The sequence below is a fragment of the Erythrolamprus reginae genome, chromosome 7, assembly GCF_031021105.1.
Source record: "Erythrolamprus reginae isolate rEryReg1 chromosome 7, rEryReg1.hap1, whole genome shotgun sequence".
NCBI lineage: Eukaryota > Metazoa > Chordata > Lepidosauria > Squamata > Dipsadidae > Erythrolamprus > Erythrolamprus reginae.
The window spans coordinates 76,809,884-76,837,373 of NC_091956.1; the positions used below are offsets into that span (position 1 = coordinate 76,809,884).

Sequence of the window (27,490 nt, forward strand, 5' to 3'; positions counted from 1 at the left end):
TGCAATTTCATTTACTGATACAGTATTAACCTCTAAATTTCTACATCGCTTCTCCCATTGGAATCAGCTCAACAAGTTTGGTTTTCTTTGGAAAAATAATTTGCAGCACCTCACTTCCTGGAAAGGGACTAAGGTTTGACACAGAAACATAGAAACATTGACGGCAGAAAAAGACCTCATGGTCCATCTAGTCTGCCCTTATACTATTTTCTGTATTTTATCTTAGGATGGATATATGTTTATCCCAGGCATGTTTAAATTCAGTTACTGTGGATTTATCTACCACGTCTGCTGGAAGTTTGTTCCAAGGATCTACTACTCTTTCAGTAAAATAATATTTTCTCATGTTGCTTTTGATCTTCCCCCAACTAACTTCAGATTGTCCCCTTGTTCTTGTGTTCACTTTCCTATTAAAAATACTTCCCTAATATATTTAATATTATTATACTATTAATAATATATCTTTAATATTATTATCCCAGAATCATAGGCAAGACGGCTATTGGCTATTGTACCAGAAAATCTTCGATAGCACTTGGAAAAACTGCAATGACAAAAATTTCCATCTCTCAATTACAACAAGCACTGTCAATTACACTGCTTGGATCAACGCATATACTATACTGATACGTTACACCATCCTATGTTTTTGTGAAGAACCTGATGTGCAAAAAAGCCAAAACCAGCTTAAAAAACTGGCAGCTGTGAATTCACTCTGTTGTGTAGGCGGCTCCTCGCTAGCGGGCAGGCAGGCGAGAGCTAGCGCCAGCGAACGGCTTGTCCGCGCTCGCTCTGGCCGCTTTCGAGCTGAGTCCTGAAGCGAATTCGCTTCAGGACTCAGCTCCAAAGCGGCGAGAATGAACGGTGTGGGCGGGCGAAGGGCGGGCGGCAGCGAGGAGTTTGCGTGGGCGGTGGGGAAACTCCTTGCTGATGCCTGCTGCTCGCCCTCCCGCCAGCAAGAGGGGGAAGACCCAGGGAAGCCGCCCAGCAGCTGATCTGCCGGGCACCATCTACGCATGCGTGCCCATAGAAAAAAGGGCACGCATGCGCAGATGGTGTTTTGACTTCCGGGTTGAAAAATCGCGTATTACCCTGTTCGCAATGGTCGGGGACGCAATAACCGGGGGATCACTGTATTACTAAAGACCACATCTGTGCTATGAAATGTAAACAAGAATTAGGAAAGCACAAGGCTAGTAAGGATGTAAAAGAGCATTAAATATATACAATACACACAGTATTTTAATAGAAAAATGTTTAATGTTTTCCAAAAAATTCAAAGGAACAATTACTATCATACAATTCAGGGTTTTATTTTGCATATGTTTAGATTCGTCTACTAACATGAGTATCAGTGTAATATTTTCTTCTTAACACAACACAGATACATATACATGTGCAGAAAGAGTTACTTTTCAGTGCCTTTGCAGGTGGCTAGAAGACTGTATTACCTGGATATTTTAAAGCACCAGTTGACAGTAATGCTCAAGAGATGTGCAGGCATTTTCCTCAATCCCACCAACTCTCTTCTCTTTCATATCTTGTAATTACTTGATGTGCTCTGCCCTGGCTTATCCAAAGGTCAACCCAAAACTAGTTGCTTTTGTTTTCTTGATCAAACTCCTAAACACACAGTGGCAATCACTGAACAGTTGTTTATAAATATTGGAAAAAGTTAATGTCACATTCACATTTTCAAAATAGGGCCTCTCGCGAGGAGACAGACCAAGCCAAGGTATTACAAGAAAGTATAGAACTATTACTCTGAGGTTTATCAAGAAGGAAAGGGAACAGGGTTGTAGAGTTGTGATTCTACTGTACCGATGTAATAACACTTAGGCCTCATAACATGAGAATGTTGCTTTTTTAAATACTGAACACATTCGTTAAAGTAATTGCCTGCAACAAATTCTCTTTATGTAAGGGGAAAATGAGAAAACAAACCTTTAGCTAGTCTACTCATTCCCCCTCTCTCTTTTTTTGTGGCTTTAGGTAGGGCTATTTATTTTTGCTATCCAATCTTCTTCCCAATGAGAAGGAAATACAATCTTCAATCTGCAGCAGTTAGGAAAGGCACTAACCCATCAAGTAGCCCCTAGAAGACAAAGAAAAAATTTGAATGGAAATGTGAAATAAATGTAATGCTACTCAGTTCACAGTTGACTCCATTACACAATGCTAAATTCTTATTCTGGCAGTACCAGTAATCATAGGTAAGAACATCTGAAGGACCACAAACTCATTCTTGATCTAGATAGAAATAATTTATAAAAAAGGTCACATAGAAACATAGAAGACTGACGGCAGAAAAAGACCTTATGGTCCATCTAATCTGCCCTTATACTATTTCCTGTATTTTATCTTACAATGGATGGATGTTTATCCCAGGCATGTTTAAATTCAGTTACTGTGGATTTACCAACCACGTCTGCTGGAAGTTTGTTCCAAGGATCTGCTACTCTTTCAGTAAAATAATATTTTCTCACGTTGCTTTTGATCTTTCCCCCAACTAACTTCAGATTGTGTCCCCTTGTTCTTGTGTTCACTTTCCTATTAAAAACACTTCCCTCCTGAACCTTATTTAACCCTTTAACATATTTAAATGTTTTGATCATGTCCCCCCTTTTCCTTCTGTCCTCCAGACTATACAGATTGAGTTAATTAAGTCTTTCCTGATATGTTTTATGCTTAAGACCTTCCACCATTCTTGTAGCCCGTCTTTCGACCCGTTCAATTTTGTCAATCTCATTTTGTAGGTGAGGTCTCCAGAACTGAACACAGTATTCCAAATGTGGTCTTACCAGCGCTCTATATAAGGGGATCACAATCTCCCTCTTCCTGCTTGTTATACTTCTAGCTATGCAGCCAAGCATCCTACTTGCTTTTCCTACTGCCCGACCACACTGCTCACCCATTTTGAGACTGTCAGAAATCGCTACCCCTAAATCCTTCTCTTCTGAAGTTTTTGCTAACACAGAACTGCCAATACAATACTCAGATTGAGGATTCCTTTTCCCCAAGTGCATTATTTTACATTTGGAAACATTAAACTGCAGTTTCCATTGCTTTGACCATTTATCTAGTAAAGCTAAATCATTTACCATATTACAGACCCCTCCAGGAATATCAACATGTAAGATGTACTTCTGTTAAATGAATTGTAGAGCACTTTCCATGCACCAAATGTAATGACTATGTGGTCATGTATTGTAGTTCATATGTACTAGGCTAGAGAGCAAATTAACCACCAATCACATGTGTTTTGTTGGGTGCTACTTCAATAATCACATTGAAACCCTTTACTAACCACAATCTTATTCTTAATTTGAAAGTTTCTAATCTGAGAATAACACTGAATTAACTCAAAGTACTAGGAAAATGTAGTACTAGATAGGATTTCAAAATATTTAATCCCTTTACCACAAGTAATAGCTTATTTCTCCAACTGATTTCTACAATTTCATAAATGCAATAATCTTCGGTCCTACCCAAGAAATTTACACAAGTAGGCTGATGTTTCTCCAAATATCTCCGGGACCGCCTTCTGCCGCACAAATCCCAGCGACCGATTAGGTCCCACAGAGTTGGCCTTCTCCAGGTCCCGTTGACTAAACAATGTTGTTTGGCGGATCCCAGGGGAAGAGCCTTCTCTGTGGCGGCCCCGACTCTCTGGAACCAGCTTCCCCCCGGAGATTAGAACTGCCCCCCCCTCCTTGCCTTTCGTAAACTCCTTAAAACCCACCTTTGCTGCCAGGCATGGGGGAATTGAGATATCTCCCCGGGGCCTATACAATTTATGTATTATATGTTTGTGTGTATGTCTGCTTAATAATGGGGTTTTAAAAATGTTTTAAAATTATTAGATTCGTCATGAATTGTTTTATTGCTGTTGTGAGCTGCCCCGAGTCTACGGAGAGGGGCGGCATACAAATCTAATAAATGAATAAAATAAATAAAATGTCGTTAGAAAATAATCTGAAATAACTTATGTTGAGTTTTATTCTTTTAATGTATTAATTTAAATGTTGGTTTAAACAAACGTTAAGAATGAGGGAGAAAATAATCCAAGGGGGAAAAAACAGACTTACGGTAATTTCATTCGCATAAAGACTCTCGCCATGAAAAAACTCAACAAGACGCTCACAAATCCAATAAAAAGTAGCAGGAATCTATTCAGCTTTGGGATATTTGGCGCATTGGAACGATCCAGTATTATGAAACCAAGTCCGCCCATTGTGAAGAGGAAACTTGATGCGAGCCCTTCCATAATGTATTGTCCATTTACTCTGCATATAAAATGATCAACATTAGTGGGGTCCAAACATTAAGGTGGTTATTTATACATGCAGGAATTTTATACCTGTAGACCTCCATAACCATCTAACTCAGGGGTCCCCAAACTTGGCAATTTTGGACTTCAACTCCCAGAATTCTCCAGGCAGCTATGCTGGGAGTTGAAGTCCACAAGTCTTAAAGTTGCCAAGTTTGAAGACTAACTCTAACTCAAGATAGGCAAAAAAAAAAAAAACCAATTTCACAAGTTCCTCCTCACCTATTACAGAATTAATGGCATTAAAACAAGGTTTTAACCCACTGAAAAGAGCTGGAATAGGTGTCAGTTCCAAATGTTTATTATTTAGAGAGAATACCATTTGAATTTAAAATTGACCACAAAATTAGGAGTCAAAATTCACTTTTCAGCATTTTTGGAAACTGCCACTGCACACATTTAATATATCTACAGTGTTCCCTCGATTTTCGTGGGGGATGCGTTCCGAGACCGCCCGTGAAAGTTGAATTTCTGCGAAGTAGAGATGCGGAAGTTTTGACGCTATGATTTTTCAATGTAGCATTGTAATATTTTGATATACTTTTAATATTAATTACATTTTACCTGTATGCCAAGAACGCCACAGGCCGTTGATGTCCCTGTTCATCAGTCATTGACCCAACACTAGGAGGTTCTACAATCACATCGTAAATTATTCCTACAAAGGGAAAAAAATCGATAGCTGAGGAAGTTGTTGCCACAGTTATACTCATTTTTGCTTGATTTTGTCAGGCAGCATCCATTTTTTAATATGATTTTTCCCTGACATTTCAATGCAGTTTGTTTTTTCCCCCTGATTTATTCCGTTTTTCTCACAAATTCCCTGATATTTCCCGAACTGCTGATTTTCCTGATATTTCCCTGATTTCCAGGTTTGCTGGACACCCTGTTGCTGGCTGCTGGAAAGTATGAGGTAGCAGGCAGTCCGTAAATAGTCCGGTCAAAATAGACTTAGTGACCCAAAGTCACCAAGGACAAAAAGTCAGGGCTCTCCTGAAAACTTTTAGGTACCGCAAAGAAAAGAAAAAACAAAACAAAACCAAAGATGGAGGACAAAAGGAAAATGGATGATGACAGAATGAAGAGAACGACAGTAAGGGATGCTGAAGACCCTTTTAATTATAGTCTTCTGCCGCACGAATCCCAGCGGTCAATAAGGTCCCACAGAGTTGGCCTTCTCCGAGTCCCGTCGACTAAACAATGTCATCTGGTGGCCCCCAGGGGAAGAGCCTTCTCTGTGGCAGCCCCGGCCCTCTGGAACCAACTCCCCCTAGAGATCAGAACTGCCCCCACCCTCCTTGTCTTTTGTAAATTGCTTAAGACCCAACTGTACTGCCAGGCATGGGGAAATTGAGATATCTCCCCCAGGCTTATATAGTTTTATGTATGGTATGCTTGTACTTTTTTAGATGTTTAGATGTTTTAGATGTTTTTTAAATATTAGATTTGTTACATTGTCAAATTGATATTGTTTTTAGCCGCCCCGAGTCTGCGGAGAGGGACGGCATACAAATCTATTTATTATTATTATTATTATTATAGACCGGGGTCTCTGCAAACCTGATCCTACAAATTGTGTGTGACTGGTATGTATGTTGTTGTGGATTTAGGATTTTTATTTGGGTTATTTTAGTTGGGTCACACTTGGGGTTTTATAATTATTGTTATATTTGACTTATTTTTATTATTGTGCTATTGTATTGCTTTTATTGTTGTAAGACGCCCTGAGTCCTACGGGATTGGGTAGCATAGAAACATAGAAACATAGAAACATAGAAGTCTGACGGCAGAAAAAGACCCCATGGTCCATCTAGTCTGCCCTTATACTATTTTCTGTATTTTATCTTAGGATGGATATATGTTTATCCCAGGCATGTTTAAATTCAGTTACTGTGGATTTATCTACCACGTCTGCTGGAAGTTTGTTCCAAGGATCTACTACTCTTTCAGTAAAATAATATTTTCTCATGTTGCTTTTGATCTTTCCCCCAACTAACCTCAGATTGTGTCCCCTTGTTCTTGTGTTCACTTTCCTATTAAAAACACTTCCCTCCTGGACCTTATTTAACCCTTTAATATATTTAAATGTTTCGATCATGTCCCCCCTTTTCCTTCTGTCCTCCAGACTATACAGATTGAGTTCATTAAGTCTTTCGTGATACGTTTTATACTTAAGACCTTCCATCATTCTTGTAGCCCGTCTTTGGACCCGTTCAATTTTGTCAATATCTTTTTGTAGGTGAGGTCTCCAGAACTGAACACAGTATTCCAAATGTGGTCTCACCAGCATTCTATATAGCGGGATCATAATCTCCCTCTTCCTGCTTGTTATACCTCTAGCTATGCAGCCAAGCATCCTACTTGCTTTCCCTACTGCCTGACTGCACTGTTCACCCATTTTGAGACTGTCAGAAATCACTACGCCTAAATCCTTTTCTTTTGAAGTATTTGCTAACACAGAACTGCCAATACAATAGTCAGATTGAAGATTCCTTTTCCCCAAGTGCATTATTTTACATTTGGAAACATTAAACTGCAGTTTCCATTGCTTTGACCATTTATCTAGTAAAGCTAAATCATTTACCATATTGCCGACGCCTCCAGGAATATCAACCCTATTGCACACTTTAGAGTCATCGGCAAATAGGCAAACCTTCCCTACCAGACCTTCCCCTATGTCACTCACAAACATATTAAAAAGAATAGGACCCAGAACAGACCCTTGTGGCACACCGCTTGTAACCTGACTCTGCTCAGAATACTCGCCATTCACAACAACCCTCTGGTGTCTATGCTTCAGCCAGCTGCAAATCCATTGAACTATCCAGGGATTAAGTCCAATCTTCACTAATTTATCTATCAGCTCTTTATGTGGAACCGTATCAAAGGCTTTGCTGAAGTCCAGGTAGGCAATATCCACGGCACCACCTTCATCCAACACCTTTGTGACATAGTCAAAGAAATCAATGAGATTAGTCTGACATGATTTGCCTTCAGTAAAGCCATGCTGATTTGGGTCCAATAATTTATTGTTTTTTAGGTGCTGATTTATCCTCTTTTTCAGTAGAGTCTCCATCATTTTAACGACAACTGATGTCAAGCTAACTGGCCTGTAGTTACCAGCTTCTTCTCTACTGCCCTTCTTGTGGATAGGCACAACACTTGCCATTCTCCAATCCTCAGGAACATCTCCTGTTAACAAGGATTGGTTAAACAAATCAGTCAGGGGGGTAGCAATGACAGATCTGAGTTCTTTAAGAACTCTGGGGTGGATGCCATCTGGACCCATTGCCTTATTTATCTTTAATCGTTCAAGTTCTTCTAAGACATCGGCTTCTAAGATCACTGGAGCTGAATCCGTACAGTTGGAGGCAATGCTATATCCCTCTATAGTATTATTTTGTAAGGTGTCTTTTGAGAAAACTGAACAGAAGTAGCTATTGAAATGGTCGGCGATCTCCTTATTCCCATTAATGCATGTATTTTTCCCGGTACTAAGCTTCGTGATGCCGCAGTTTTTCTTCTTCTTATCACTAATATATCTGAAGAAGGTTTTATCCCCCTTCTTTAGAGATTTGGCAATTTCTTCCTCTTTTGAGGCTTTAGCAGCATATATTATCTGTTTCGCCTCCTTCTGTCTCATTTTATACACCTCCCTATCAGCTATACTTCCAGACTCTTTATACCTCCTATAGGCAGCCTTTTTTTCATTGACTATAGTCCTTACATCATTGCTAAACCATAGCGGTTTCTTCTTCCTTTTACCTTTAGTTATTTGTCTTACATACAGTCCAGTGGCTTTTAAGATGGCCTTTTTAAATACAGTCCACTGGGTGCTCGCTCCTGCCATTTTATCCCTCTCCTTTAATTCATTATCTAAATATTCCCCCATTGCATTAAAATTTGTTTTTCTGAAATCCAATACTTTGGTTGCATTATAGGATTGCTCACAATGAGTTTTTACATCAAACCACAAACATAGATGGTCACTGCAACCTAAATTTTCTCCCACCTTGACATCTGAAACCCAATTCCCATTCGTAAAAACTAAATCTAGAATATTCTCCCCTCTAGTTGGTGTCTTAACCAGCTGTGCCAGAGCTGCTCCTGTAAAGGCCTCTACTATATTCTTACTTTTGCATGTAAGGGCACTGGGGATATTCCAGTCAACATCAGGCATGTTGAAATCACCCATAACCACAATATCTCCCTTTACTGCCATTTGGGTAATTTCATCCACCATCTTGTTGTCATATTCCTCAGATTGCCCTGGAGGCCTATAGATCACCCCAATTCTAATGACAGAACCGTCTTTATTTTGCATGCAAATCCAGAGGGTCTCTAGATCTTGACATGTATTTTGAATTAGTGTTGTTTTTAGAGTTTCTTTAACATAAATGGCTACTCCACCTCCCCTTCTCTCTATTCTATCCTTCCTATACAGTGTATATCCTGGTATGGATATTTCCCATTCATTAGAATCCTTAAACCATGTCTCAGTTATGGCAACCAGGTCCAAATTATCTCTAGATATTATGGCCATTAATTCACAGAGCTTGTTGCTCAAGCTTCGAGCATTCGTGCACATTACACGAAGAACATTATTTTCATTATTAGTTTGCCCCTTATCATCAACAACTACATCTATTTTATTTGCAGCTCCCTTTTCATAAGCTTCCAAAAACTGCTTTATCCTCATTGGTCGGGGACAGAAATCACCCACATCAGTTACATCTCTGTCCCCTTTACCTAGTTTAAATGCCTGTCCAAAAAAGTTCTGAATTCCTCACCGAGTACCTGAGTACCTCTGTATGATGGATGCAAACCATCCCTCTTAAACAACTCCCTTTTAGACCACCTACTGACATCATGACTTACATAGCCAAAACCTTCAGCTTTACACCACTGCTTTAACCACACATTAAACTCTATGATACACGTTGTTTTATCCTCTTGGCCACAAACCGGTAACACCTCTGAGAAAGTCACTGAATCTGCTATTTTACCCAGCTCCACACTTAGACATTGAAAATCTCTTTTTACTACATTGACATTTCTCTGGGACAAATCATTTGTGCCAAGATGCACCACCACATCAATGTTATTACCTTTACTCACAGCCTTAACAATGTTTGTAATCCTCCTCCTGTCCCTGCTGGCAGTGGCCCCTGGGAGACACCTCAGCACCTTCACCACGTCCTTACTCTGTCCCAAATCAACACCTCTAACAGTCGAATCACCCACAAGAAAATGTGTCCTCTTTATATTTCTACTAACTGCACTTGATGGTTTGGTGACATTTACAACAACTTCCCCTTTGAATATCCCCTCATTCTCTGCCTGAGGGGCCTTGCTAATATCTCCAACATCCTTACTATTTAAATCCGCAAGAACAGTATAGGAATTCGATAAAGAGAGACCAAAATTACTATGTTTTTGCTCAACTGCACGTAATCTTCCTGAACCGACAGTTGTCCACACAGCCCTCCTCCTCGGGGGGCGCTGTGGAAGTGGAAGTCAATTAAATTAAATTAATTAATTACACACACAGACACACACACAGATGAAAGACTGTCGTCTGAACACACTTTTCGGGGGAACACGGAGGGATTGTTTCCCGCATGCGCAGTTACATTATAAAGGAGCAGAAGGGGTTCTCCAAGGGTCGAACGGGGGAAGGGAGGGGGTCCCCGAAGTGACTGAGGCAACGGTCGGCGCCCCCGGTGCATATTCAGGCGTCGCCCTCTCCGTCCCTCGTCTCCCACCTCCCCCCGGCTTCAGCCCTCTGCGGTGCCCGGCATTACCTCCCGTGATGAGGAAGTAAGAGACCACCACTATCGCATATACCGTCATGGCCGAGGGCATGTGCACCCAACTCGGCCGCTTCAGTTTAATGTTGGGGCATTCCAGCACCAGAAACGGCACTCGGTAGAGGGTCTCCATTGCGATCCCAGCTCCAGCCTCGGCGATCTCCCGAGTCGCTGCCTTCCTGCCCCACCGACTTCGCTTACAAGAGCTGACCTATCGCGGCCACCGTAAACCCTTTAACTGAACTGCCGAAAAGTGACGTCCTGGAAGGGAAAGAACAGACGCTGTAGCGGGAACTGCTAAAGAAGAGAAAGGAAGGGAAATAAGATGCCGGGCGAAAAAAGAGCAGCGTTTTTAATGACAAGTTTACTAGCATAAAAGATTTACCGGATGGCATTCTTTCGTGAGGAAGGCCGTTTAATACGATTTTAATCTTCCAGGACCTTAACATGCTCGACGTGGTCATTTAATGAATAAACGTGGCCCTGGCAAGAGTCGATGACGTAAATACCGCGCCGACAATCAAAATGGGATCAACCAATGATATAACTTGGAGTTTAATACGTGTATTTATCCTGGAAGGTAGGGACTGCGATTCTGTGTGAACGACAATGAGGTTTATTTCAATTAGACCAGTGTTTCCCAACCTTGGTAACTTGAAGATATTTGGACTTCAACTCCCAGAATTCCCCAGCCAACATTCGCTGGGAGTTGAAGTCCAAATATCTTCAAGTTACCAAGGTTGGGAAGCACTGAATTAGACGATTATAGTTGCAATTCCTCCCAGAAATTGATTGGCCTTATGCTCAACTATACCTTGGTTAGCAATTTTTATTTTATCTATTTTTTTCTGTAGAATATGCTAAGCATTTTAATTAAATAAATCATATGGAGATGTAATGTTCTTTAAACTGGAAATGAGATTCTGAATGTGCAGATTTTAGAGTCTCAATATGAACTTTGGGAATTGGGAGGCATATTAATCCAAATAAATAAACTCAGCGATTTCTCTCGACTCTCTTCTAACCCGAAAATTATGAATATCTTTAAACTATTATTTTGTGCCAGTTTCCTAATGGTTGACTGATTTACTGAATAAATATCCAGGATCTCAAGACACAGAAAAGTGGTTCAAATTTCCTATGTGCTTAGCAGCTAAAAACCTTAAAGCTTTATTTTAAATCCTGATTTTGCAGCCCTTGATTTTTAAAGTTTCAAGTTCTGGTTTTCATTACCAGTAGTCACCATTTTGGCATTACTGTACTCCCCATTTCATTCATGCTGAGTGGCCAAAATCATTTACACAAATAAAATGAAATGGCATGTGAATGTGGCAGTTAAAATAAAATTCGTTCGGGTTTTTTTGGGACCTGCATATTTAACTGTTTTGGACTGCAAATTTACTCTACATTTGAGTTACAAGCCTGACTACTACAGTCTTATCACAGTATTCAGTAGTAGAAATAGAAACATAGAAGATTGACAGCAGAAAAAGCCCTCATGGTCCATCTAGTCTGCCTTTATACTGCTTCCTGTATTTTATCTTAGGATGGATACGTTTATCCCAGGCATGTTTAAATTCAGTTACTGAGGATTTACCAATGTCTGCTGGAAGTTTGTTCCAAGCATCTACTTTCAGTAAAATATTTTCTCATGTTGCTTCTGATCTTTCCCCCAACTAACCTCAGTTCTTGTGTTCACTTTCCTATTAAAAATACTTCCCTCCTGAACCTTATTTAACCCTTTAACATATTTAAATGTTTTGATCAAGTCCCCCCTTTCCCTTGTCCTCAGACTATACAGTGGTACCTCTACTTAAGAACGCCTCTACTTACAAACTTTTCTAGATAAGAGCCAGATGTTCAAGATTTTTTGCCTCTTCTCAAGAACCATTTTCCACTCTCAAACCCGAGCCGCCAAAACTATAACCGGAAAAGGCAGGGAGAACCCTGTGGGGCCTCTCTAGGGAGGAAACAGGGTTGGAAAAGGTGGGGAGAACCCTCTGTGGAGCCTTCTCTAGGAATCTTCTGGGAGGAAACACGGCCTCTGTGGTTTCCCCAATTTCACACATTATTTGTTTTTACATTGCTTCCTATGGGAAAAATAGCTTACAAACTTTTCTACTTAACAACTTGGTCACGGAACGAATTAAGTTTGTAAGTAGAGGTACCACTGTACAGATTGAGTTAAGTCTTTCCTGATAAGTTTTATGTTTAAGACCTTCCACCCTTTTTGTAGCCCAATATCTTTTTGTAGGTGAGGTCTCCAGAACTGAACACAGTATACATAGTAAATCTTTCCCATTCCTTTTTGTTTAGAATCATAATAAAGTTGTATTTCAAGTACAATATATAGTATATGAAATGACAGTTATGAGAATCTATATGCAATATTTTTATTCTAAATGGACCTTTGATAGATACCATTATGATACCACACATCACATGACTTTCATTTGGTTCTGGTTTACTATGTGTAAACTGAGCCATTGTGATTTGTTAACCATACCTAACAGCACAAAATATGAACTCAAAAGTCTATGAATACAATGCTATAATACCAATGTAAGACTCTGTCCTACTGGATGTATGTTTGAGTTTAATATATTAGTCTCTTATGCAAACACTAATAGCTCAGACCAGCTAAGAAAAAAACAGTTCACAAGTGATATCTAAGTACTGTGTGCTATTCATTCCCTCTGAAATATACAAATGATAGTGTTGAATCTGAAACATGTTTTTCCAATGCAACTTTCTTAAGATGTTTGGATAATTGCCACAAACCTGAATCAATAAAGCCAATTGTCAAGAATGCTGAGACAGGGCATTCTATCTTCATAGTTAATAAACCTTTGAATCTCATTTCAAATTTTAAAAATGTTTCTACTCCCTATACCATAGTTGCATATTAGTTGGGATGCTATGCTAAGGAAGTGTATATGACTTCTATAAAAACTATAATGAGAATTATGTGGGTTTTGCAGAGGAAAACATTTATCAAATTCTATTGTATAATACAACTTGTTTGTGATTTTCTCCACGGCATCAGAGAATCAGGAGACTGGGTTAGTTGAAATGAATTCTATCTGTCAGGATTCATATTTACCTAAAATTTGAAGTGTTACCTAACACTTATCAATGCTCATTCACGATATGCACTTTACATTTGAAAATATTCTAATTCACTTTATGTCAGCAAAATCTTCTACAGAATGAATATTTGGAAAGGTATTCTAACAAGTCAAGCTCTGAATATTTAACCAGGTAAATGTCTATGGAGATTCTCAGTCACCCAGGCCATGGTTGTCCCAAAGGTGCTTTTTCAAGAGGCAACTGTATGTTCTGGTTTAAAGGCGTTTTGCTTCTCATCCAAGAAGCTTCTTCAGCTGATTGGATCATCGGGAAATTCTCCACCATCCAGTCAGAGCTGAAGCAGCTTCTTGGATGAGAAGCAAAACATCTTTGAAGAAAAATCAAAAAGTCCACTTGCCTTTAACTAGGTAACTGGCTTTACTTAACATTGTTCAGTAGTGCTGAACTGCTATCAAGGAGATCATCAATTACAGCATTTACTGGCTGATTTGATACCAGTCACCTTTCATAAGATTATGGGCTAAAATAGATACAACCCTTAAGATATTTAATTCAATACTGGTTCCATTTGTTTGATAAATCTATTTGTGATAAACCTAATAGCAAGTAAATATAATTATTTCCAAGATTTCATCTCATATTACGGGTACCTAGTTTTAATTATTTAACTGGGCAATTGCCTATTAGTAGCGATTATTTTTCTAATTATCAGTATAGCATTCTAAATGCTTCTAGCTTAATATACCACTCACCTTAAACATATACCTGAAAAATCAGGCACCATTATTGATATACTCAGCCTTTCGATCACTTACAATATTTTCTCTTCCTGATTTCTTTTGACAGGTTCCTTTTTTTTGTACATCAATCTTTCATGTCTGATTATTAATTGTAAATTATTCTGATATGTAAATACAATTATTAGCACAATATAAAAAGAAGTGTTTTGCAGATTAACTGTAGATTGGTTTGAAAATAGTATTACCAAAAATGAATGCAAAAGGGCCCTATTTTAAGATCCCATCTTTGCTCTTGTCAATAGATTAATATTCAGGAAAAATCATCTTGTAGATTATTTAAATCTTCATTTATTGGGTGACAATACAAATAATCACTTTGATTTTTGACTCTGTGCTTGTGCCTTCAGTACTTTGACAACAATCTTCTGTTCCTCAATAAGGAATGCTCGCTTGATTCTTAAAAAAAAAAAAAAAGGAAAGCATTATTATAATTCAGCAACAAGTCATATCACAATGACAACAAATATCACAAGTATCACTTGAAAATTTGTTAGTAGATGCAATCTCCATGTCACATTAAAATAAAGCCTTTATGGAGAATTAGGAAGAAGCAGTAGTTCTTTTTCTAATTCTAATTCTGTTAAGTTTACAAAGGACATTTTTTATAAAGCAGATTCTTTAACATAAAGTTGCCTCCACAAATTACAAATATATGCAGTTTTTTCCCCTTTTCCAATAGATTAGTAAGCTTACAGTTGCAAAATATACCAACTGTTAATGGAAAGGTAAAATAAAACAAGGTAGATGGATACAGTCCTCTAGGTTATTTTGAACATTGCAATTAACTTCTAGATCGGCATGCCTTACAATTATTCTAAAGTGACTATTCTAAACCAAGTTCTCATCTAGTTTTGTGCATCACTTATTGACAAAAAAAAATTGTATGTGTGTGTAAAATACATTCATATAAATCTGTGAATTATACTGAAATTATACTGAAAACATCATTTACCTGTCACGAACACATTTAGCACACATAGAACCTCCGTAGGCTCTACTAACGTGTTTCTTTGTTTTGGAAAGTCTCATAAGAACTTTTGGACGAACAGCACGGACCTGCAGAAAACAAAATACATCTTTCTGTAAGTCACCCAACTTTATATAAGCTTACATTAAAAAAGAATGTAAGCCTTATAATTTTTGTATTTATATAAATCACTCGTCCACAATGATATGACAAAAGATTTCAGAATAAGTATTATAAATGAATAAGCTTGTTTTAATTTCAAAGACTATATTGTTTAATACTAAAAAGAAAATATATTCAGAATACTGTAGATTCATTGAAATTGAGTTTTCAGCTAGGCATGATATATTTTGCTCTCTTCAGGCTCTCTATATTTTGCTTCTCTCAGAGGTTAGGTAAGATCCACCCCTCATGTTCCCTAAATCCCTGAAGATCTAGTTGGGGAAGGGCTGGGGAGTGTCCCAGCATCCAGAGACATATTTGGATAGCTCCACTACTGAAAAACACATACTCTATCTTTCTTTCATGCCTAGGGTTTGCCTAATTTCACTAATACAGTGATACCTTGTCTTACAAACTTAATTGGTTCCGGGATGAGGTTCTTAAGGTGAAAAGTTTGTAAGACGAAACGTTTCCTATAGGAATCAATGGAAAAGCGATTAATGCGTGCAAGCCCAAAATTCACCCCTTTTGCCAGCCGAAGCGCCCGTTTTTGCGCTGCTGGGATTCCCCTGAGGCTCCCCTCCATGGGAAACCCCACCTCTGGACTTCTATGTTTTTGTGATGCTGCAGGGGAATCCCAGCATTGCAAAAACGAGAGCTTCACTGGCAATGGAAGTCGGGAGGTGGGTTTCCCAGTAAAGGGAGCATCAGTGAAATCGCAGTATCGCAAAAACACCAAAGTCCTTTAAACCTCCGGACCTCTTTGTTTTTGCGATGCTGCGATTTCACTGAGGCTCCCCACGCTGGGAAACCCCACCTCCGGACTTCTGTTGCCAGCAAAGCGCTTGTTTTTGCGATGCTGGGATTCCCCTGCAGCATCACAAAAACACAGACGTCCGGAGGTGGGGTTTCCCATGGAGGGGAGCCTCAGGGGATTCCCAGCAGTGCAAAAACGGATGCTTCGCTGGCGGTGGGGCATCACAGTGGTGGCGGTGGGTTTGTAAGGTGAAAATAGTTCGTAAGAAGAGGCAAAAAAAAATCTTAAACCCCAGGTTTGTATCTCGAAGTTTGTATGACGAGGCGTTTGTAAGACGAGGTTATCACTGTATTTAATTTTTTATGCTTTCTAATATTTTAATATTAGGTGTTGCTTTATTGGATTATTTTATGCCACCTACATTCACCTTTAGTGAGATAGCTGACCATATAACATATTAAGAATAAGAAAATAAATGTGACATAACAAAAAGTTATCTGTGCAGCTGGAATACATGTAAGTTAATGTTCTAAAGAACTTTTAAAGAACTTGGGGGGGGGGGATGAAAAATGATGCCTTAAAAGAGGAAATTCTAGCAAGCAAAATATTTTTAGCTCCTCAACTATAATGCTATTCTCTAGCATTGTTTTCTGAAAGTTAATGTTGCTACTAAATTTGAAGTTATATTATAGGTATTTAAATTCAAATAGAAAGGGACACAAAAGTAGTAATGTGAATAATAAGTGGATTACTAACACCATTAGTAATATAAATTACTATACGTTTATAGTACACACACAGCAGTGTAAGACAAATATCTATGGAGATTCTCAGTTATCCGGATCATGGCTGTCCCAAAGGTGCTTTCTGAAGAGGCAACTGGACTTTCTGAAAAAGAACCTTTGGGACAGTATAAGGCAAAGAAAACCCATTACTGATATGAAATATGGATTTTGACATGAAAAAAACAACCCTAAGTTATTTCTCCAGTCATACAAACTTGGTTTTCTCTTATGTCTTGCAACTTGGTCTTTCTACAAAGTTACTTCATAAAACAAACAAAAAAAGGACTTACACCACGAAGTCTTCCTGGGCATATACCGCATGCAGACTTTGGTGCCTTGCCAACTTTCTTAGTATAAAGGTAAACAATCCTGTTACCAGGTGTCCTGGACCTGTATGAACCAGATAACAAATACTCAGTATGGTCACAAACTCACACAAAATACGTTCAATTAAAAAGTAGCCAAGAATTCTAGATTGGACTTACAGCCTGGTTTTGTTAGAGGCTGTGTTGTAGGACAGCCTACGCCGATATGTCAGACGCTGGACCATTTTCAGTGCCTAAAACAAGAGAAAATGAATGGAATGGAAGAAGAGGTTGTTGTTGGACTAGAACTGTTTAGATTTGCCCATATACCAGCCATCTCCAGTCTCCCCTTGGCTTGGATTACAGTATTTATTTATTTATTGGATTTATATGTTGCCCCTCTCCAAGGGCGGCTTACAACATCTAAACATACAATAGAATAAATAGCTAAGTCCAACTGATTAAAACTGAGTAAACTGGCCTAAAATCCCCTATTATGTTAAAAATCAATCATACCCATTCAAACAATCATACAAATATTTATCGGCCGGGGCTAAGATCTAATTGCCCCAAACCTGGTGATATAAATGAATCTTAAGACTCTTGCAGAAGGCGAGGAGGGTGGGGGCAATATGAATCTCTGGGGGGAGTTGATTCCAGGGGCCTGGGCCCCCAGAGAAGGCTCTTCCCCTAGGCCCCGCCAAGTGACATTGTCTAGTTAACGGGACCTGGAGAAGGCCAATTGTGTGGGACCTAATCGGTCACTGGGACTCATATGGCAGAAGGCGGTCCTGCAATGCCATGTAGGGTTTTATAGGTCATTACCAACACTTTGAATTGTGTCCAGAAACCAATCAACAGCCATTGCAGTCCGCGGTGTTGGAGAAAGATGGGAATACCTGGGAAGGCCCATGATTGCACACGCGGCTACATTTTGCACAATTTGTAGTTTACGAGCACTCTTCAAAATGAGCCTGATGTAGAGAGCCATAAGTACCCATAATTTCTGGATATTACAGTGTGGGAATTCTAAGAGTTAGAATTTGTTTTATTTATTTATTTGTTTTACTTGTATGCCGCCTAACTCCCGAAGGACTCTGGGTGGCTAATCTCATGCTACTTTACACTCCTGATTATAAAAGTCATGCTACTGACATTAAGCACAAACAACTTTTAAAAAAATTCTTATGGACAGAAAACATGTCATAGGGTCAAAATGTTTTTATAACGCTACTATTAAGAACACCTGTCACATTTTGCTATGCTACTAAAAATGCAGATGCTCTCTACTACTCTCAAAACCTTTGCATTACACGAAAAGCAAAAAATTTACACCCATATTCTGCTCATCCAAACCAACAGTTTATATTTCTTATCCCCCCAAACAATCCTCCCCAGATATTTCGTAGGGAGATAAGCATTTTAATATTACATTGTATATTTTACTTTTTTTGGTTGTGATCCTCCCTTGGGAGTTCGCGCCATAAGGCAGCTTTGGAGTTGGGTGGCATACAAATTTGAACAAATGAATAAATTAATGAACAAATAAATCATGGGCTTCCCAAGGTATGCCCATGTTACACCAATACTCCGCAGTCTGCATTGGTTGCCGATCAATTTCTGGTCACAATTCAAAGTGTTGATTATGACCTATAAAGCCCTTCATGGCATCGGACCAGAATATTTCCGGGACCACCTTCTGCCGCACGAATCCCAGCGACTGATTAGGTCCCACAGAGTTGGCCTTCTCCAGGTCCCGTCGACTAAACAATGTCGTTTGGCGGGTCCCAGGGGAAGAGCCTTCTCTGTGGCAGCCCTGACCCTCTGGAACCAGCTCTCCCCTGAGATTAGAACTGCCCCCACCCTCCTTGCCTTTATAAACTCCTTAAAACCCACCTCTGCTGTCAGGCATGGGGGAATTGAGACATCTCCCCCGGGCCTATACAATTCATGTATGGTATGTGCCCCCCCCGGACCTTATTTAACCCTTTAACATATTTAAATGTTTCGATCATGTCCCCCCTTTTCCTTCTGTCCTCCAGACTATACAGATTGAGTTCATGAAGTCTTTCCTGATACGTTTTATGCTTAAGACCTTCCTCCATTCTTGTAGCCCATCTTTTGATCCGTTCAATTTTGTCAATATCTTTTTGTAGGTGAGGTCTCCAGAACTGAACACAGTATTCCAAATGTGGTCTCACCAGCACTCTATACAGCGGGATCATAATCTCCCTCTTCCTACTTGTTATACCTCTAGCTATGCAGCCAAGCATCCTACTTGCTTTCCCTACCGCCTGACTGCACTGTTCACCCATTTTGAGAGTGTCAGAAATCACTACTTCTCATGTAAGCTGCTTTAATTTAAATCCCTTGTCTTCTATTCTCTAGCTAGCCAAATGACAGGTATGGGGGTTTGACATACAATCTCTTTCAAGAAAAGTCTCTAAGAAAAGCTGATCTTGGGAAAAAGATTTCTGAAAGATCTTGGTGATCTCTGAGCTTGTTTTCTTGCAGACGTTTCACTCCATTCATTCATCCATCAGGCATTTCTGGGCAAGTGGCAACTGTGTTTTTGCATGATGCCACAATCCTAAAAACGTTTAAATCCACCGCAGTCATGAAAACGACAGATGAGCGGGCGAACAAGACGGGAACTTGGAAACAAACTGCTCCATGCTCCTGTGCCCGCTATAACAAGCCGCGTAGCTGAGTCGCTGGAGACTCGACATCACTTGCATTGCTCAAAAAAAAAAAATAAGCAACACAATATAACTCCGAGTAAATCAAACTTCTGTGAAATCAAACTGTCCACTTAGGAAGCAACACTGACAATTCATTTCACATGCTGTTGTGCACCTTCAACTTTGTACATAACATCAATGAGAACATTTCATCCATTCATATCTAGGATGTGTTATTTGAGGGTTCCCTTCATTCTTTTGAGCAGTATATAACTACGGGCAGGTTTCGCGAAGGCCTTATTCGTCCGAGGCCTCTCTCTTCTTTCCTGCCGTCGCCATCACGGCCTCCTTTTCTCCTATTTTTCTCCTATTTTACCGCAACCACACAACCTCCATCCTTCACACCAGGCTCCCAACCGCGTCACAGCAAACCTTTGAGCTCACCCAATTTTTCCCTACACAACGGATGGACACCGATTAGGATCGCCCCCCCATCCCCATTCCCAGAAACAGAAGAACCAACCTTAAGCGGAAGCTCGCGCCGGAAGAGAAAGAAGGCGGCAGCGGGGAAAGGTTAAAGTTGAAACGTGGAACCGAAGAAAACCGGAAGTGGAATGACGTCACTTCGTTTCAGGGGGGGAAAAGGGAGGCGGGCGCTGCCATTTTTCCTCCGGAGGGAGGGAAAAGGCTTTGCCGTTTTAAATGTAAAGGCGGATGACAAAGAGTTAAAAGTAGCTTTCTTACTGCGCCAGGGATTTACACCATAAATATAAAATAGTGTCATGATTCTTGACAAATGTATCGTTTCTTTTTTAAAAAAAGGTTTTATATTAGATTATGTTTTATATTAGACTATTAATGTTTTATATTAGAGTCTACGGAGAGGGGCGGCATACAAATCTAATAATAATAATAATAATAATAATAATAATAATAATTATTATTATTATTATTATTATTATTATTATTATTATTATTTACATTAAAAAGGAACAAGAAAATACAATACAAAGGAAAAAACAGAAAAAACGGAGAGGGGTGGCATATAAATCTAATTATTAAATAAATAAACAAATGAATGAATGAATGAATGAATAAATAAATAAATAAAACAGGAAAAAAACAAACGGAAAAACATTAAACAATGCAGGTATCATTTATTTTATGTACACTGGGAGCATATGCACCAAAGGCAAATTCCTTGCATGTCCAATCACACTTGGCCAGTAAAGAATTCTATTCCTGTTCCTATTCTATTCTATTCTATTCTATTCTATTCTATTGCTGTAAATTACTTCCAAAAATCACCTCTTTGGCCAAAGCAACCTACAAGATTTTTAGGTTATTGAATTGCTCAGTTCATCGGAATAGGCGGGATTTCTATTAAAATGCAGTGTTACATTTTAGAATCCTATTAAAGTAATAACCTCTGCATTACCTAAGCCTCCACACTTACACGTAATTTCTGCTTTTCTTTACAAAACGTCTGCAATTGGCAAGGTGAATGAATATCTTGTCTTCCAATTTACCAAGGTAAACTACAGCCGGAGTAATTTCTCTGGCAACCCCTTTCCAAGTACTAATAGGTGTAACCTTGCTTAGGTTTTAGGAAACACAAACTGCACTGAAAATAATTTGCAAATGAAGACTTTTAAAACCATAGCTATATCTATCTATCTATCTATCTATCTATCTATCTATCTATCTATCCATCTCTATCCATCCATCCATCAGGCCTGTGACATGTTGAATTTTCCCCTGCATCCACCTCCCCATTCCCTGGGGCAGGAGCTGGGCCAGAGCCAACCACAACACAATCTGGTCACCTTATGCTTAATGCATTACACTGATTAACTAAACTATTATGCTCTAAAAAGTGATAGTTTCTTTTATCTAATTTTGTGTGATTATTTCTTAATAAATTTCTGTTGGCTTCTATAAATATCCAGGACAAAGTAATTGAAGCCTTGCCAGAAGTACCTCGGGAGACAAATCAGGAGGAATTGGTTGTAGGAGAAGCCAGCCTTGCTATTTAATTATTTTTATTCCCAAATCAAGCACCAGCACAGAAACAACAGAATAAGGTTGCACTAGATGAAAAGCTGAAATAGTGGACTGGACTCAAGATGAAATAAAAGGCCTGAACAAGAAAACCAGGAAAATAATGACAATGAATCATATCTTCTTTGATGCATTGATGTTCACAGACTATTTATCAAGGAAAATAGATGGACCTGGAATATTGCAAATTTACCAGATAGCTAAAGAAAATACACTAGATAGCTAAAGAATAAGAAAGGGCATTAGAAGGAAGTGAAGGAGGTATAGCTTTGTGGTGTACTGTAGTACAGCACACAACGAAGGTTACTGAATACCAAAGAGACCAGGCGGACCTGAATAAAAGGCCAAAATAAAGAGACATGGCAAGGCAAAGTATTACCATGTTTCCACGAAAATAAATACAACCCTCCAAAATAAGACCTCCTCCAAAAATAAATCCTTCCCAAAATAAGCTCTCCCCTGAAAATAACCCCACCCCCAAATAAACCCTCCCTGAAAATATTTATAGACATGTACAGCTAGTCCCTACCATTTTCAGCAGAGGCAGAGTAATGACTCGGACACAGAGCTGGATTTAAAACTGGGTCATTTTTATTAATTAAATTATCATAAATTTAATTCAACCTAACATGGACCCGCAGAGGTCAACCAATTACTTCCGGGGCGGAAATGACGTCAGAAAAACCTCCGGGGCAACATATGGGTGTAGCTCCATGCTGATCTAGGTGAAGGGGCCACGACCTCACCTGGATCCCAGCCATGCAATGCATGTGGGAGGTCTCGCCGTCCAACCCTTGAAAGGAGATAGAAATGGGCAAGACCCAAAGGCAGGTTCTCCCCAATTGCTCAGATCGATTTAAAGGCACCATGGGCGGCTCTGAGCCTGCACAGCCCCTTTTATAGGGCTGGCAGGCTCCACCCCCCTGACAACATCATCGGACCAGGCCGATGACCAGCAGGGCCGGGATCTCGTGAAATCTCGCGAGATCCCGGCCTTCCAAGATGGCGGCTGCGCCGAGAGCCGCGTCTCCCTGGCCCTGCCGCAAATCCGGGCTGGGGAGGTGAGTCACCGGCCCCGCATTCCTCTGGTTAGGGTTAGGGAGACAGAGCTGGAAATCAGGTAAAATGGCAAGAGAAGACCCAGCTTGTTCCACCCGCCCCAAAATAATAAGATCTCCCCCAAAATAAGACTAAGCACTTATTTTGGGGTTAGAAAAAAATGATAGGGTCTTATTTTGGGGAAAACATGGTACATGGCCAGTACGTTAAAAAAATAATCAGGTAACAACAAGTCCTGGCTGGCTGAGAGAAGGAAAATTAAAAAGATGTAGGCTAATTCTTGCTACACAGAACAAAGCCTTAAGAAAAATGCATACAAAACCAGAACTGAAAAGACACCAGATATCTCTGGAAAAAAGCTGAACAAATGGAATTACAGGTAGTACTGTAGTGCTCAAAGTTAGAACGGCACTGAGAAAAGTGAAATGCAACTTTTTCATATTAACCATTGTAGCATCCACAGGGTTACAAGGTCAAAATTCAGATGCTTGGCAATTGGTTCATATGTATGACAGTTGCAGTGTCTTGGGGTCATGTGATCATCTTTTGCAACCTTGACAAAGTCAAAGGAGAAGCCAGATTGACTTAACCCTGTTACTAACTTAACAACTGCAGTGATTCAATTAACATCTGTGGCAGATGTTAGAACTGCCCCCACACTCCTTGTCTTTCGTAAATTACTCAAGACCCATCTATACCGCCAGGCATGGGGGAGTTGAGACACCTTTCCCCCAGGCTTTTTTTAATATTTATGTTTGGGTATGTATATGTTGTTTGCTTTTTAAAATATGATAGGGTTTTATGTGCTTTTTAATATTAGATTTGTTTTCGCTGGAATATTGTTTTTATTATTGTTGTGAGCCGCCCCGCGTCTTCGGAGAGGGGCGGCATACAAATCTAATAAATTGAATTGAATTGAATAAAATGGGGCAAAACTCACTTAGCAACAAATGTGGGGCTCAATTGTAGTTATAAATTGAAAGCTACAGTATCTAATTCCCTACAAAGAAAAATAACACAGACTGACTATAAATAACAGCATGACAAGAAGTAATAATGTTGCATTGGGTGTATCTGCAAGAAATACCATTTGCCTCCAAGCAACAACTGGTGGACCACAAAATAGACAAAATAACAGAAAACAAAGCCACTAAAGCATGTTTGGAGTTTAAAATTCAAACAGCCAAGTACTGCCATGCAACACCCCAAATTTAATACCTGTTGATAAGAAAGACAAAAAAACCACCTCTGGATAGAGGAGATTGCAATATTAGAGCCAGCAAAAGAGAAGTGGAGAAAGTCACAAAATATAAATAGAATAGAATAGAATAGAATTTTTATTGGCCAAGTGTGATTGGACACACAAGGAATTTGTCTTGGTGCAGATGCTCTCAGCGTACATAAAATAAAATATACATTTGTCAAGAATCATGTGGTACAACACTTAATGATTGTCATAGGGGTCAAATAAGCAATGAAGAAGCAAATAGACTTGCAAATAGTAATAGAACCATTTAGCAAAAGAAAGCAAGGATATTACCAATAGTAATAGGTGCCTTGAACGTGATCCCAGAACATCTTGGAGCACTACTTAAACACAATCCGTATGGACAACATCCCCATCAGTTAATTGTAAAAGGCGGGTTTATTTTGAACAGCATATATTCTGCATTGATATCTTTACTATTAAACAAAAGCATTTGCATATTCCAGGTCCTTGGGAAGGACTTAATAGGTAGGTAAAAATGCCAGATCTAGTCTAAACAGCTGGCTAACTGCACAATCAACTATAATTAAAACAACGTTTGCCTATCCTACAACCCTGGGAAGGATTCTATTGGTGGAAAAAATGCAAAACCCAGTCTAAACATCTGGCTGACTGTGCAACCAACCACAACCACAACAATCATGTGTTTGCTTGCAGGATTATATCGGAATTCCCACCTTCCATAAAAAAGACAAGTTGTGTAAAAACTACGATCCCCCTCCCCTCCATATGTAAAGACCAAAGAACTAATAGTAATTGATAATAGTTATGGAATAAAATCCTTAGAGTGATTTTTTTTTTGCATTGGCTGTTCATATAATTGACCATGCTTAAATATATATTATTATGTAACCATGATTGATTGTATATGTGTACCATGCTAGCTCCTTAGCCATAGCCTCACAGAATGTGCTTAAACTAACACCGTGGAAAAATAGAGGTTTCTCCCAGAGGACAAGGATATTTATTGGGAATGGGCACTATTTGAACACTATCCATCTTTTACAATTCAGGGATCGACATGCACACTGAAATATCTCTGAAATATCTCTGCCATCAATGTGGCCGGCATTGGGCTAGTAGAGGAGCGTCAAACATATGGTCTACAGGCCAGACAGTTATGCGCTGACCACACACATACCCCAATTTAGCAAAGGGGGAGAAGTGATACATCATCTAACAAGTTTGACACTCCTGAGCTAGTACTACTAAAATTTATGTTTTAATTAAAGTCCTTAATATTTTAAAATATAAATTAATAACATCCCTTTTCTAGTTCTTACATTTCTGCTACAAAATGAGATGAAACAAGATGAGACCAAAGCCAAACAAACCATATTAAAGCTTAGCATGCTGAGTGACCCAGGCGGTTAATTACACCACCAACCTCAATTACACACAGTGTCCAAGGTTTCATTCACACAACAAAGTGTGGGTACAATTCCAAATAATGTAGTTATGATTTAAAAGAGTAGAGAGCAATAGCTGTAAAAATACAATCATAAATGGTTGCATATGCTTATTTACATGATAACATTTTTATGGAATGTTAATTTGCATAGTTCCATGAAATATCATTTAAATATTTATTTATTTATTTTATTTATTAGATTTGTATGCCGCCCCTCTCCGTAGACTCGGGGCGGCTAACAACAGTAAATCTAATATTAAAAGTAATGTAAAAAACCCCAATTTAAGAAACCAATCATATATACAGACATACCATGCATAAATTTTATAAGCCTAGGGGGAAGGGAATATCTCAATTCCCCATGCCTGACAACAGAGGTGGGTTTTAAGGAGCTTGCAAGGAGGGTGGGGGCAACTCTGATATCTGGGGGGGAGTTGGTTCCAGAGGGTTGGGGCCACCACAGAGAAGGCTCTTCCCCTGGGTCCTGCCAAACGACATTGTTTAGTCGATGGGACCCAGAGAAGGCTAACTCTGTGGGACCTAACTGACCGCTGGGATTCGTGCGGCAGAAGGCGGTCCCGGAGATATTCTGGTCCGATGCCACAAAGGGTTTTATAGGTCATAACCAACACAAATAATGTTTACATACACTTCTCTTTCAATTCAACATATGTATAACTATTATATCTTGGCTATAATTTAAATGATTAGATGTCAGGAGGAAGATTTCTAGCACTTTTATGTCATCTGCTGGAAATCTGGATATTTTTGGTCCAGAGAATCCTAAATAAGGGCAGCCTTAAATTTGCAGAGCTTCAGTTGTTCAAAAAGTAAGCTGACTTTCCAGACTTTATGAAGGTTTGACACCATCATTAGCTGCTTCTGCTTTCATCTTTTAAATAGTATCCTTCCAAAAGCTTTGATGTGTATTCATGGCCTTATTTATAAATTTGTAACTTGCATGTTGCTGAGAAGTATCCTCACAGCCTGATACCAATATAATTATTATTTTGGTTAATTACTGGATGTTCTCAAATGCAAATTTAAGACACCAGCATATCTCTATCTCCTGAAGTAATGAGAAAAAAATATGTATAAACAAATTATGCAAGCTCATTATAAAAGAAACACATTTTCAACCACAAATGAGTTTCAGAGCAATTAGAGTATTAAATTTGACCTTTCTGGGTCCTGAACACTAGAGGGAAGAGACCCAATTAAATGACATTAAATAACAATGACCTAAATAGAAAAGGGTAACGTAATTCAGTTGTTAAAGAACAAAACTTAAATTGCTGATGAAGGAATTTGGAAATGATTTCTAAAAGAAATATTTTTCTTTTTCTAGAATATTAATATTTTAAACAATAGTGTTGATACCACTACTAGTTAAATAGATTTACCTCCCATGTTTAAGTGACAGATATCTTAAATTAAAAAGGGGTAGATTAACTTAAAATATATCAAATATATTTTGTGAAATATACCAACTAAATTTTGTGAAAAACTTCATCTCCTTTGGGATTTCCTAATCCATGGAATCCAGGAAGTGATCACCATGGCGTCCTTAGCAACCTGCCGGTGATGTCAAATCTCTGAACACTGAACACGACCCCGAACTTTGCCCGAAGTTTCAAAAAATTTCGTGTTCGGCATACTGAACACCGCAAAATTCGGTATGGACCCGAATTGTGCGAGTTTGGTTCACCCATCACTACTGGTGTGCAATATACTAGATTGCTAATTTGTTTTGGTTTGGTTTTAAACAAAAAGATTGTGTTTTTTTAAATTCAGGAGTGGAAAAAGACAAATGTTTTCACCTTTTGGAAGACGGATTTTACACAAGCATCAGGATCACGAAAGGAAAGGCTTAAATTTGCTCCAGTTTGAAATAAGCAGCACAAAGCCATGAAAAGTTGACTCTTTTTTCAATACAAGCCAATGTCACCTGTTGGGCAGATGTGGGGTCGATATTGAACTTGATATGAAAATCATTTGTGTGGAG

The 27,490-nt window shown here is 39.1% G+C and overlaps 2 protein-coding genes across 3 annotated transcripts; both read right to left on the reverse strand.

The window, feature by feature from the left end:
• Positions 1–1,240: 1,240 nt before the first annotated feature.
• OSTC (oligosaccharyltransferase complex non-catalytic subunit) lies at positions 1,241–10,597 on the reverse strand. Its single transcript, XM_070757895.1, has 5 exons — positions 10,526–10,597; positions 10,135–10,401; positions 4,895–4,988; positions 4,089–4,286; positions 1,241–2,095 (listed from the first exon to the last, which is right to left on the reverse strand). Exons 2-5 carry the CDS (start codon positions 10,271–10,273, stop codon positions 2,077–2,079), a joined length of 450 nt encoding a protein of 149 aa, XP_070613996.1. The 5' UTR covers positions 10,274–10,401; positions 10,526–10,597; the 3' UTR covers positions 1,241–2,076.
• Positions 10,598–14,295: 3,698 nt separating this feature from the next.
• Positions 14,296–20,277, reverse strand: RPL34 (ribosomal protein L34). 2 transcript variants are annotated; one of them, XM_070757921.1, is made up of 5 exons: positions 20,211–20,277; positions 17,187–17,260; positions 16,992–17,091; positions 14,983–15,086; positions 14,296–14,426 (listed from the first exon to the last, which is right to left on the reverse strand). In XM_070757921.1, exons 2-5 carry the CDS (start codon positions 17,249–17,251, stop codon positions 14,342–14,344), a joined length of 354 nt encoding a protein of 117 aa, XP_070614022.1. In that variant the 5' UTR covers positions 17,252–17,260; positions 20,211–20,277; the 3' UTR covers positions 14,296–14,341. The 2 variants fall into 2 exon arrangements, with proteins under 2 accessions (XP_070614022.1, XP_070614023.1); XM_070757922.1 differs by lacking the exon at positions 20,211–20,277 and adding an exon at positions 20,132–20,156.
• Positions 20,278–27,490: the final 7,213 nt, after the last annotated feature.